Here is a 13,198-nt window from a genome sequence, read left to right on the forward strand (position 1 = left end):
ATTTTAATAGAATAATAAAAAATATTTTATATCAAGTATTATTTATTTCATGATGTAATATGAATAGTTAATTCTATAATATTTAAATTTAAAACCATCAATATTAGTATATATATTTTAAAATTATTTTATAACCTCAATTTCAAAAGCATTTTTAATCAAACACATTAAACTACTTTTTCTTCAACTACAGTTTTAACCAAACACCTATTTTTTCAAACCAACCTCAACTAAAAGTACTTTTTATAAAACAATTTTTTTCAAATCACAACCACAACAGTTACCGCAATATCAAACACACTTGTCTTTCTCCACGCATTTCAATGCCACCGAAGAACCCATCTTGGCTCTGTAATATTCTCCTTCCATTGGCTCCATCTTTCTTTTCCCTCGCCACTACAGCCAAGGATGAAGTCTATGAGATGATATGAGAAAACTTTATTTGTTTGTTTCAAGTAGACATTATTTGCTCTATTATTGCAAGGTGTTCAATCATGTAATGTATATTTTAGCTTTTAAGAGTTGGCCCTTTCCAAGTATGATTGTAATGTCTTTTAGCAGAACTGCATGTCAAAGTTTAATTTCTTGATGGAGAGGTAATTAGCTTTTTATCATGTTTTGACACCAATTGATAAGAGTGTAAAAATAACTAGAAATATTTTTATTTTTTAGAGATCCTTATACATCATTCATAATATATTTTATGTCGACTTTCACTTCAAAACTACACTGGCTTTTTTTTTAATTGATATCTTCCAGGATTTTAATCTCTTCTTGAACAAATACCTGCACTGGTTTTTTTTATTTTTTTTAAATTATTTTTAATATCAAAATATTTAAAAACACAAAAAAAAATAATTTAAAATAAAAATAATAATTGTTTTTTTCAAAAACACTTTTAAAAAACAAAAAACAGAAATAACTAGAGTTAGTGGAGTAGCCAAATCCTAGGTCATAGGTTGACTCAAGAAGAAAAAAAAAATTTGAGGTTTTAATATTTTATATAAAAAAATGTATCCAAATTTAAAAAAATATGAGACAATGAGGTGGGACCCCTAATCTTCACACAATCTATTAGGTTACAAATGAAAGTAAAGGGGAGCGCAAGAAATGGAGTTCGATAAAAAAGGGTAAAAAAAGAGTGAGTGATATTGCCTTCTACTATTTCTTCTGAAATAAAGGAAACAAAAATTTCAAAAATGGGTGTCATCCAGGATAGGATGAGTGATTCATGTTTTAGGTTGACTTGACGGGTCATTATCATTTGACTGGGTTTGAAGTTTTACAAAAGATAAAAATTAGATTTTTTAGTATAAAGTTTTTATTAACCAATTATTATTTTAATCATATTAATATTTCATATTAAAAAAATTTAGTAGAAGAATATTTTATAAGTTAGCTTGTTATACTGTGAGGGATTATTACCTCATTATTGTTGTAAATTATCAAATTGTAACTTGTAATATTTGTATGCAGAAGGTGCCATCATTCATGCCATGGAATTGCTACATGTTGCTGAACTATCATATATATACATATATAGGCTACTCCTCAGAGATGGATTTGAATAAGATATATTTTCATTCACAAAATCTCAACCTTAAATAACGATAAAATTGTTTTTAGTTTATATGCAATGTATACCAAAGTAAACGATAAAATTAAATTAAACAAAAGAGCTGTCAATAAATAAAGTTTGTGACTTAAGAAAATCTCACTTTATATGACACAGACTTCAGATATATAATAAAAAAACATTCAATCCTACAACATTGATATGTAAATCATATCCTTGGAAATCATCACAACATATCCTTGGCTAGAGGGCCTCTTTTATTCAAGCACCAAACTTACATATTGTTATAGTAGAGATAGACCTTTGAAATTATCATTTACTAGTTAATTATATCCTCCACGACCAGTTGGATCCTCGTTATAACCTCCTCGGCCGTTGGGATTCTCGTTGTAGCCTCCTCGGCCGGTGGTTTCAGCTAGGAGAGCCCTTCGTCCTAAGATGAAGGATAGGAAAACAGTAAACATAACAAGAAGAATCTATGAATATTAACAACTATTTGCAAAATGATCTTCTTTTTGGCAAACGAATTGAAGTTGAGTAGTAAATTCACGAAAGAATCTATGAGGATCCTATATTGTACTAGTAACTAGAAAATGGCCCTTTCTTCGACAAAATAAAATGCACAAGAGATTCTTTACAAACCAAGTGCAAGTGCTGCAGCTCCATCATAATTTAGCGTAGCATTAGCCACCTCAGAAGACATGAGCAGCAAAGTTGCCACAAGAAGTGTCATCACCGTGGCAGCCATGGGCCTAGAGAAGGCTGATTTTGCCATGCTAAATTTACACTACTCGCAAGAGGGTTTATGATAGCTTGTGAGTAAAAGGAAATGCAAAGCTATTTTCGCAATGTGGAGCTTCAGTTGGGATTGAGTGTTTATAATGGAAAGTTGAGAAAATGTTAACATCGTTAAATAATATGTAGAACCCCGTTATCATTTTATTGCAAACTTGGCGCCGGTCAATTTGATTCTCCAAGGTGCTGCTCAATAATACAAGTAAAATAAATTAAGATAAAAAGACATCACTCTTGTCGCCGTATACTATCAAATTGGTATTCCAGGCTACCTTCTAGATCATTTTTATGTCGCAGGTTCGATAATATAAAAGATTATTATTTTTTTAAAGTGCTTTTGATTAAAAATATATTAAAATAATATATTTTTTTATGTTTTAAATATTATTTTTGACATTAATACATTAAAATGATCTGAAAATACCAAAAATAAAATAACATTTACTTGTTTAAGCACTTTAAAATAATGAATCTTTTGTTGTTATCAATAATGAATTATTTATCCTGAAGGTTTTATTGCTATTCACCTGTACAACTAGAATGTTTTGAATATGATTCCCAAAATTTCAACAACACCACTTTAGTTTAGATATACTTTTGAATAAGGTTTTTGAACTAAAAATATGTAACTCAAATATCTCTCAACAAGATGCACCAAAACTCTAGATTTTGGAGGAAAACAAAAGCATAAAAAAAAAATTAAAATATGGTGAAGAAAAGTGTGTAAAATCTGAAAAATTCAAGTTAGAAACTCTTAATTATGTTAGAGAATAATATAAATCATATCATGGGATCTCACCTAACAGCTTAAGCTTTGAGGTTGAGATGGTTCTTTGACATGGTATCAGAGCCTTGATGACCTAGTGGTCACGAGTTCGAATCTCATCATCCCATTTATTTGATAAAATTAAGCACAAGGTAATGTGAGCTTGTGCAAGTTTCAAGCCTAAAGGGCTTTCACTTGAGGGGGGTGTTAGAGAATAATATGAATCATATCCTGGAACCTCACCTAACAGCTTAAGTTTTGAGGTTGAGATGGTTCTTTGACACATTAATCTTTTTTTTATAATAAATTTTCAAATTTTAAAAAATAAAGAATTAATGATAATTAATTTTCATAAAAAAAATTTAAAATTAATTATTTATTTGCCTATAATTTATTTATAAAACTCATAAACCTTGGGTTTTAACCGAGACGGCTACATCAATATCCTTTTTCATTAAAAACATCATTTGACTCATTCAGAATTCTTCTTGCACTTAGATTTGGCAATCTGATTTATAAACATATTTTCTAGAGATTCAACTTGAAGTTTTTTATATAGAAACCAAAATGATGTGCAACTTTGCTATATATGGACTTGATAATACTGTTTAATTTGAGCTTCTACTTCCTCTCGAGGCTATCGCTATGAGTTTTCTGCTTCCAGGACAAGACCATCAGAAGAAAATATAATTTTAATCCTACAAAATAAAGAGAAAATAAAGTCATCTCGATATCTTCTTCTACACGAGTTACTCACTTAAAGGATGTTTTGGAACGTGGAACGGAATTTTTTAAAAATTTAATTTTTTTGATATATTAATATTTAAACTATTTTAAAAAAAATTAATTTAATATATTAACAAACAAAAAAACAATAATTACACAGCATAAATCACTATTATTCTTTTTCAAAAGTTTACAAGGGGGACGCCATTTCCTCGCGCACACAGGATGCGACTAAAGAGAAGCCACTTGGAAAAGTCAAGCTGGGAAAAGAAGGGAAGGAAGCAGGTTCTTGCCTCTGGTAATACAATTTTGAAAAAAGAAATTGCAAGAGAAAGATCAAAGATACTCACTGTAAAGGGAATTGTTTGGAAACGCAGTAGAATTCGCGTTTCAAAACATTTTAATTTTTTTTTATTTAAAATTAAATATTTTTAAAATATTTTTAAATCGTTTTGATGCATTAATATCTAATATAATTTTTTAAAAAATTAAAAAAATATTATTTTAATATATTTTTAAATGAAAAATATTTTGAAAAAACAAACATATCATATATAATTCTACATGGATAATTCATGACTTATTTATTTGATATAAATCCAACCCAAACTCAATGGGATATGACATTAAATTATATGATTTAATGAGTTTTTTTTTTTAAGACCGTATCAATCCATGTATAATAAATAAAATATGTATATTATGGAAACTAACTCGAAGCTAAGTTGCTAACAATTATTTTCATGGTGGTGCTTGCATCTTTGTCTTTCTCTTGCAATTTCTATGCATTTGATCGGACAGTGACAATTATCTGTATCATTGAATTTTCTATGCTGAATTAATTATCCAAGGGAGACTTGGGCTTCATTGAATGGGAGAGTCTTCACGGACAGTGCTAGCCAGGAGACTTCGGTTTGTGGTGTTGGATATTCCAACTTCTTGTTTACTGCTTTACTTTTCTTCATAGATAGCACATTATCAATGGCTTACGAAAAATAAATAAATAAATAAAACCATCATAAGATAATTTCAGCTTAAAAAAAACCTAAATCGATAATGTTTTCTTTTTCCTTTGGTATCCGTTTAATCAATCTTCTGGTTTGATCCTTGATAGTGCTGATTTTTATTTCTTATGAAATATTTAGAATATCTCTTTTGAAATATCAATATCGCCGGCTACCCCCACTTCCTATATATTAGATTGGAAGCATGCATGGTTTCTTACATGATTAACTAAACTTAATCTTGTAATATTGAATTATTTGATGAAAACTGATATATTTAAAGTCAAATAAAAAAAATCCCGCTTATTTTTAATATTTAAAAATTATTTTCTAACATAAATTTATTAACATAAAAATTTATCAAAATTAAAATAAATTGTGATTACTGTTTGAGCAATTGAATTGATCTTGGCCCCACAATTATTTTCATTAGTCTGTTAATGGTTTTCTTTAAGCTTGTGGAACGGGGTGTTCTTTCAACTTGTTGTGTAAGCTACTTTGCTTTTATTTTCTTCGTAGACTTGGGAAGTCATTTGTTCAGACATTTGATTTTTTGAAAAGTTTTTAGAGCTGTTTGTTTTTTTATTTTAAAAGTATTTTTAAAAAAAATTTAATTTTTTTTTATTTTTTTATTAACTTCAAATTAATATATTTTTAATGTTTTTAAATTATTTTGATGTGCTAATATTAAAAATAATTTTAAAAAAATAAAAAAAATACCATTAATATATATTTTAATATAAAAATTTATTTTAAAACAAAAACCACAACCACTTAATTAATCTCATTATCAACTAGCGCTTGTTTTTTCATCTTCTTAGACATGTGAAGTCAAAAATTCCCAATTATCCACGGCATAAATCTCTATCCCATCAAAATGAATTTGGTCAAGAAAAACATATTTGATATAATTTTTAAAAAAATTAAAAAATATTATTTTAATACATTTCTAAAATAAAAAATATTTTTAAAAAAATAAACATACTATATATAATTCCACAATATTGATAATTCATGACTTATTTATTTGATATAAATCCAACCCAAACTCAATGGGATATGACATTAAATTTTATGATTTAATGAGTTTTTTTTAAGACCGTATCAATCCAAGTATAATAAATAAAATATGTATATTATGGAAACTAACTCGAAACTATAAGCTAAGTTGCTAACAATTATTTTCATGGTGAGTCTTGCATCTCAACGACTTTGCACATGGTGGTGGGGCTTGCATCTCTGTCTTTCTCCACGCATTTGAATGCCACCGAAAAACCCATCTTGGCTCTGTCATATTCTCCTTCCATTGGCTCTCCATCATGGTTGTTAAAATCACGTTTTGATTCAGAAAATTATACGATTTTACAAGTCAAAACATGCATTATGGGTTGAATCGCTTGAAAAAAAAAAAGAAGATAAAATCGGGTTGAAATCAGGTAAAATCGTAAAAATCGGATGAAATCGCGCAAAATCGTGATTTCAAGACCGATTTTGCGATTTTGAAAAAATTAGGTGCTGAAACAAAATTCCCCCCCTCATGTCCAGCTGTCTTCACTTTTTTTCAGCCTATTTGGTCCTTGGACTTTAATTTTCTAGCAATTTTTCTTTGTATGAGCTCCAAACTTTGGTGTTTCTTCAATTGAACCCCCTATTCCTTTAATTAATTAAATCAAAGTTTAATTAAGTCCTCAAACTCATCAATTCTATAATTAAGCTCATGATTTCATTAATTAAACTAATCCAAATTTTAATTAAATTCTCAAAGTTATTAATTCTTCAATTTCTGACAAATTGACTCTTAAATTTTATTTGAATCATGTATTTTAAGATGCTTGAACTATGTATGAATTTTTATTTGAATGCTTGAAATATATATGAATTTTTATTTGAAGCATGAATTTTTTTTTTAATGTATTTTAAAATTCCTTACGATTTTATGATCCGTTTTTACGATCCGAGTTTGTGAACGGCTTTTCGTGTCGTGTTAAAATCACGATTTTAACAACCTTTGCTCTCCATTTTTTTTTCCCTCGCCACTACAGCCAAGGATGAAGTCTTTGAGATGATATGTGAAAACTTTATTTGTTTGTTATAAGTAGACATCATTTGCTCTATTATTGCAGGGTGTTTAATCATGTAATGTATATTTTAGCTTTTAAACCTTGGAGTTGGCCCTTTCCAAGTATGATTTGTAATGTCTTTTAATAGATTTAAGACTTCTACATCTTATCGTATACTTCAAAAATATAGAAAGGATCCCCTTAAGCAGACTACAGGTCTAGGGAGGCCTATACTTGGAAAAATTTAAAACATTCTGTATGGGTCTAACGCCCATGGTTAGGTTACAAATGAAAGTAAAGGAGAGAGCAAGAAATTGCGTTAAAAAAAAAAAAAGGAGCGGGTGCTATTGCCTTCTACCATTTCTTCTGAAATAAAGGAAACAAAAATTTCAAGAAAAATCTCCTACAGACATGGGGGTAGGGCATGCTGGAAAAATAATCTGCTGCCATAATCCAGAAAGAAGCTAGACAGAAAAGGCCACTCGGGTTCAAAATCCCAGCCATCAAGATTGAACATCAACTTGAAACCCATAATAAACTGAAATCAAGTAGACAAAAGTTTGACTAATCCACCTCCACTTCCAAGAATATTGCTATTTGGTGAGCTCATCGTCTTCGCATCCCCCGTCCACGGCCACGGAAACCACCTCCCCCACGTCCACCCATAGCACCTGCAGCAGCTTCTCCCTGAGCGCTTTCAGACTGCAACATCATATATGATGGGAAACAATCAGCTTAAAAACAGAAATGCATGAATAGAGAGGTTCATGTTATTTTCAGATCCGATTTAACTTGGCACAAGCTCCACATTATGATCTGATATGAACATTAATACAAGCATTTAAAACACTTTTTTGAATGCAGAGTGACACAAATATCTTAACATGCATTATGTTGAAGCATATTTCACTAGTACTTTGAATAACCACGGTAAATATATTAGCTAAAATAAGTGTGGCAACTTATTATACATAGAAGCAAACCACCATTATCCAAGGAACTCAAAATAATATTTCATTTCAAACCACAGCAAAGTAGGTATTAACTTTACCTTGGGATTCTTTACTGTCTCCTCCACACTTAAAATAAGACAAGCAGCCTCCGTAGCAGCATTTATAGCGTTGATCTGGGTCCAGGATTTCAATCACATACAAGTCAGCAGGCAGAAATGAAAAGAGCAACAGTGTAATTCATCGATAATCAGTATTCATAATCAAATTGTTGAAGATAGACACGCACCTTCACAACCGAAGGCTCCCAAACAAAGTTTGAAAATGAATCTGCAATTCCACCGGTGTTGATATCCACTACATACGGTGCACCCTCACCTGTAATAAAAGCATTCAAGCAATGCCATATGAAACATATTTCAAAAGGCAATTCCAACAAGTTAAAGACCTACCAGATGGAAGTGCGCATGTTTCTGCCTTAGTTTGTTCAGCACATCAGTTGCATCAAACCCGGCATTATCACATAGTTGTCGTGGGATAACCTGCACCATGAGTGCAGTATACCTTGTTAAGTTTATAATCCAAGCCCATACCTTGTATTAGAAATATGGGAAAACATTATGATGTGGCTTTTCACCAATGCAATAGCAGGTAAAATACATAATCTTTCGAACATTTTTAATATAAACTAAGCAAGCTCGCAAAATTGATTCCCTAGCAAATCAAGATTGGTAGATCACAATAAAGATGGTCATTTTCACAATTTTGAAACCACATGCATGAAGTCCATGCCACAAAGATTGAATATTTAATATTACCACACTACTAGCTAATTACCTCAAGGGCTTTTGCATAAGAGTTGATAAACAGTTGAGACTTCCCAGCTATAGTGCGAGCATGCTGCCTCAAGTACCGACTTATTTCCATCTGCCATGCAAATCACAGGTTTAGTCACTACCGAACACAATGTCTCCAAATATTATAATCATGATGCATCACTCATAAGAGGATTCATACATCTATAGCACCACCACCAGCAACAACAGTTGAGTTCTTCATAGCTCTTCTGACTATCATGATTGCGTCATGTAAACTCCGTTCAGCCTCCTCAATGAACTGATAATCACAGTATAATGGAAAACCAGAGTCGGAATTGAACCAACGCACCACAGGTACCCATAATATCAACAGTTACCTACCTGGTCAGCTCCACCACGTAGAACAATGGTGGCTGTCGTTCCAGAAGGGCATCCGCTGAAAATATTAAACCTCTCATTTCCAACTTGCTTGCTTTTCCTCAAAAATCTCACAAGTCCCAAGAACCTTTAGGCCAAACAACAGACAAGAATTAAAAAATTGAATGAAGAAAAGAAAATGTTAGCAAACATTTACTGTATCAATTAAAATTTTTAACAGATTTTTCCTAATCAAGATATCGCAAGACCTCATCAATTATGTTGTTGACAATTGTCTGTACAGTTCCACCGGATGCCGCAGAAACTCTTTGCAGATCTTCTTCACTTACTATCACGACCTGATTCTCGGATCCATGACCGACACATAAATAAGGTTCCCTTACAAGGTTCCATACCTATGCGAATCCAAACTTACATACAATCTTATCATTTAAACAACTCAATCAGAGTTCAACACAACATTAACAACAAACTAACTTCATAATATAATAGCATTGTCTTAATACAAGAGTTAATATTTCAACACAACATTAACAACAAACTAACTTCATAATATAATAGCATTGTCTTAATACAAGAGTTAATATAATTTTATAGTTTTGGAGCACTAACTAGACATAAAAGGAAGGTACAAATTACAACAAAAAAACAGGTTTGGAAGGTTCAACAAAAGTAACCCGCTATCAAGCTATAAGTCTGAAAAGATAAAATAATAAGAGGGTGAGTTCAACAACTCAATGAGTAGATAACGTTCAATACACACACACGAGGTAATACTACAATGAGAAATATATATACAAGTATGACTTTAGGTTCTTATAGGAAGGTTTATTAAATAGGCTATAACAAAAATATCATAAGGTAAAGTTCGTCAGAAAATCAAAATGCAATGAACATGAGGCTCTGTATTGTGGGATGATCAGTCCACATAGATTGATGACTCCCCCAACCAACTAGAGTTCAGATACGATGTGTACAAAAACTAACACCACCCTGTTAGCATGTGTATTCTGACTAACATACCATGAGTTCATAATCATAATCAAACAGACATATTCATATCTCAAGGCTTAACTCATGACATCAATCAAATGAGAAGCTATCAATTCAGAAGTTAATTCAAAATACATATAGGTTTATATAAAGAATTCATATTTAACAATTGATCATGCTTTATCATAACAAGAATAATAATCAACATATATATTATCAAGAAGCATGATCCAATTCATATTAACAAATTAAATATTTATTAGTGTTTTGAAACCCGGACCGACACGGGGGGTTGACTCGGGACCCGACCGACCCAAGCCTGGGACCGGTCTGGGTCTAATTAAAAACCCGCCGGGGAGTTGGCCCGGCGAAACCCAGTAGACCTGGCGGGTCAACCCGGAACCCAGTCGACCCGGGTAAACCCGGCTGAGACCCAGCTACCTTCTTTTTTTTTTTGTTCTTTATAGATTCAAGCGACTATGTTGTTTTTTGCTTTATAACTCAATGGTCGTGTTGTTTGTTTTCTTCATTTACTTTATAACTTAGTTACAATTCTCTCCAGCCTTTATAAGAATAGATTAGAGGGGAGGGGAGCGAGAGATTATTGAGGATATAACTATAGAATATTATATTTCCTCTGCTTTGACTTTGAATAGCTAGAATCAAACTTGTTGCTCATTCATTCAGAGCTCTTTTCGGTAAAGTATATCGAGAGAGAGAATTGGCTTCTCGAGAATCTGCTAGAGTCAGATCAGTAGGAGAGTTCACACTGGGACTTTATTAATAGAGAAAGAACCCATACCCTGAACCGGGGTGTGTAAAAAAAGCTGAGAGGTGGAGGAGAAGGGCCATGGTGGAGAGACTATCAATTTAAAGTGGTGGCTGGTCGCTCGGGTTTTTTTGTGGATTGCTGGTAAAGGCTACTATGGGGAGAGGATTTGGGTGGCGTGAGAAGGGCAATAGATGTTGTGATTTGGTGATAAAAGGATTGTAATCGGTAGAGAATATAGAGTGGTGGTGGTGGAGCTGCTACGTGGTTGTTGTGGGAATTGCTGCTATTGACCAGGTTTGCAGTTGTTGTGGTAAGGGAATAGTGGATTGTTAAAGTCCATCTAGGAAAGGGGCTTTGTTGGATTTATTTGGAAGAGTGACATATAGAGATAAAACTATGCAAGAGAGGACGATGGATTTTAGCTTTAGGTCTTTTCGTGTAAGACATGACAACGACCAAACACGAATATTGCAATTTTTTTGGGTTGTCCCGGGTTGAACCGGGTCAACCCATCTGACCCGTGATCCGATCATTAGACAGGGTCGACCACCGGGTCGGGTTTTAAAACTATGATATTTATAATATTTTTCATGTATATGAAAAATTATCCACTCACTTGACTCGAAAATAAATAGAACTCAAAGCTGATACCAAAGGAAATCTTACTAACGTATCGCTGGTAGAATATCAGGATTATCTGAATACAAAGGAGATATATTTAAGAATGACTCGGAAGAATATTTAACCTATTTAATACATTTAACTAAGGGTGTATTTCGTAACCCTATATGTTTTTGAACGAAATAGTCAATTTTCTTAAAAACTCAAAATTTAACGGTTTTCCCGAAATCTAATCCATAATAAAACAAATAATAAGACTTGATAATAATTCACTAAATAAACCTTATTTATTCATCACACCAATCTGAAAAAGCTAATATTATAGCTAGGGACCAATCTGAAATGTATCATATTTTTAGCGCCAAATTGTAATTTTCGTATAATTGAAGGATCAAACTAAAAATATCATAAATTCATGACTATAGTGGAATTATGTCCATAATTCATCCTCACTTCTGTCCAGAATCTCTAATTATGTTCCAGGGACCATTCTAGAATTCTTTCAAATTTTTAGGGTCAAATTGTAATTTTTGTCAAATGGAGGACCAAACTAAAATTGTCATAAATCCATGACTATACTGAAACTCTGACCATAATTAATCCTCAATTTTGTCCAGAATATCTCACTATGCTCCAGGAATCATTCTGGAATTTTACCAAAATTTTATGGTCAAATGGTGAATTTTGTCAAATTAAAGGACCAAATTGAAAGGGTTTGAAATTCATAAATTCACGGGAAATCTGTCTATAATTCATATTTTATTCTGTTTAGAATCTTAGAATATATTTCAAGTATCAATTTGTAATTTTTCAAAATTTAAATAATAAACTATAATTTTCATACCGAAATGTTATCATCTTCATCGCCTAGGCTATTTACACACAGATATCAAGGCAGGAAACATTCTTTTAAATCACACAGATAATGGCAGCATAAAACTTGAAGATTCTGGCATGTCGGTCTGGATGTACGAGTCCAGCAGCATTGAGAAATCATCATCATTGTCTTCCTCATCAAAAATGAGGTTAACTGATGTTTGCAGGGACCCCATATTGGATTGCGCCAGAGGTTATCCAAGACTCAAACACAGGTTATAGTTTCAAGTCTGATATATGGTCTTTTGGTGTCACTGCGTTGGAATTGGCCCATGGCGGACCTCCTTTCTCCTACCGTCCTCCTTCGAAGTCTTTGATGTTGAAGATGAAGAAGAGGTTTGGGTTCTCTGATTATGATTACGATGAGAAGAGCGAGAAAGATTTCAAGAACAGCCAGTTTTCTCAAGCGTTCAAAGATATGGTTGCTCCTTGTCTTGATCAAGACCCTTCAAGGAGACCTTCTGCTGATCAGCTGTTACAGTATTCTTTCTTCAAGAACTGTGAAGGATGGGACCTTTTGTTCAACGAGTTTTTCCGTGGGTTGCCTAACGTTGAAGAAAGATTCCAAGAACCCAACGCTTTAAGTGATGGGACATCAAGCCAGATTACTTCTGGTACTGACATTGACTCAGCGGGTTCAAGTGTGGAGACTACAAGGATCAGTGGCTGGAAATTTAATGAGAGCAAATTCGAGCTTGAGCCAGAATTTAACGCTGAGTCTAAAGATGATGTTGTGAAAACAGTTCATTTTGGAGGTGAAACCATCATCGATACGGACACCAACATTGGGTTCAGTGAGTCGTCAAGCGGGTCAGGTGACTTGGAGGGTTTAGTGGGAGATCATAGTGGTCTAAACATGAATG

At 32.5% G+C, this 13,198-nt stretch overlaps 1 protein-coding gene and 1 long non-coding RNA gene across 3 annotated transcripts in view; both read right to left on the reverse strand.

Annotated features, from left to right (window-relative positions):
- Nucleotides 1-1,680: 1,680 nt before the first annotated feature.
- LOC140955460 (uncharacterized) lies at nucleotides 1,681-2,473 on the reverse strand. Its single transcript, XR_012169530.1, has 2 exons — nucleotides 2,219-2,473; nucleotides 1,681-2,009 (listed from the first exon to the last, which is right to left on the reverse strand). It is a non-coding gene; the product is annotated as an uncharacterized lncRNA (long non-coding RNA).
- Nucleotides 2,474-7,254: 4,781 nt separating this feature from the next.
- The window catches only part of LOC118038984 (T-complex protein 1 subunit eta-like), a 36,323-nt gene continuing 30,379 nt past the window's right edge, over nucleotides 7,255-13,198 (reverse strand). Inside the window, exons 1-7 of one of the 2 annotated variants that reach the window (XM_073408566.1) lie at nucleotides 9,322-9,402; nucleotides 9,077-9,200; nucleotides 8,895-8,993; nucleotides 8,715-8,804; nucleotides 8,167-8,419; nucleotides 7,979-8,053; nucleotides 7,255-7,629 (exon numbers count right to left, since the gene is read on the reverse strand). In XM_073408566.1, the coding sequence (XP_073264667.1) occupies nucleotides 8,318-8,419; nucleotides 8,715-8,804; nucleotides 8,895-8,993; nucleotides 9,077-9,200; nucleotides 9,322-9,326 (420 nt within the window). In that variant the 5' untranslated portion in view covers nucleotides 9,327-9,402 and the 3' untranslated portion in view covers nucleotides 7,255-7,629; nucleotides 7,979-8,053; nucleotides 8,167-8,317. Of the gene's footprint in view, nucleotides 7,630-7,978; nucleotides 8,054-8,166; nucleotides 8,420-8,714; nucleotides 8,805-8,894; nucleotides 8,994-9,076; nucleotides 9,201-9,321; nucleotides 9,403-13,198 lie in introns of those variants that run through there. The other variant, XM_035045556.2, reaches the window with a different exon arrangement.

This window comes from Populus alba, chromosome 4, assembly GCF_005239225.2.
Source record: "Populus alba chromosome 4, ASM523922v2, whole genome shotgun sequence".
NCBI lineage: Eukaryota > Viridiplantae > Streptophyta > Magnoliopsida > Malpighiales > Salicaceae > Populus > Populus alba.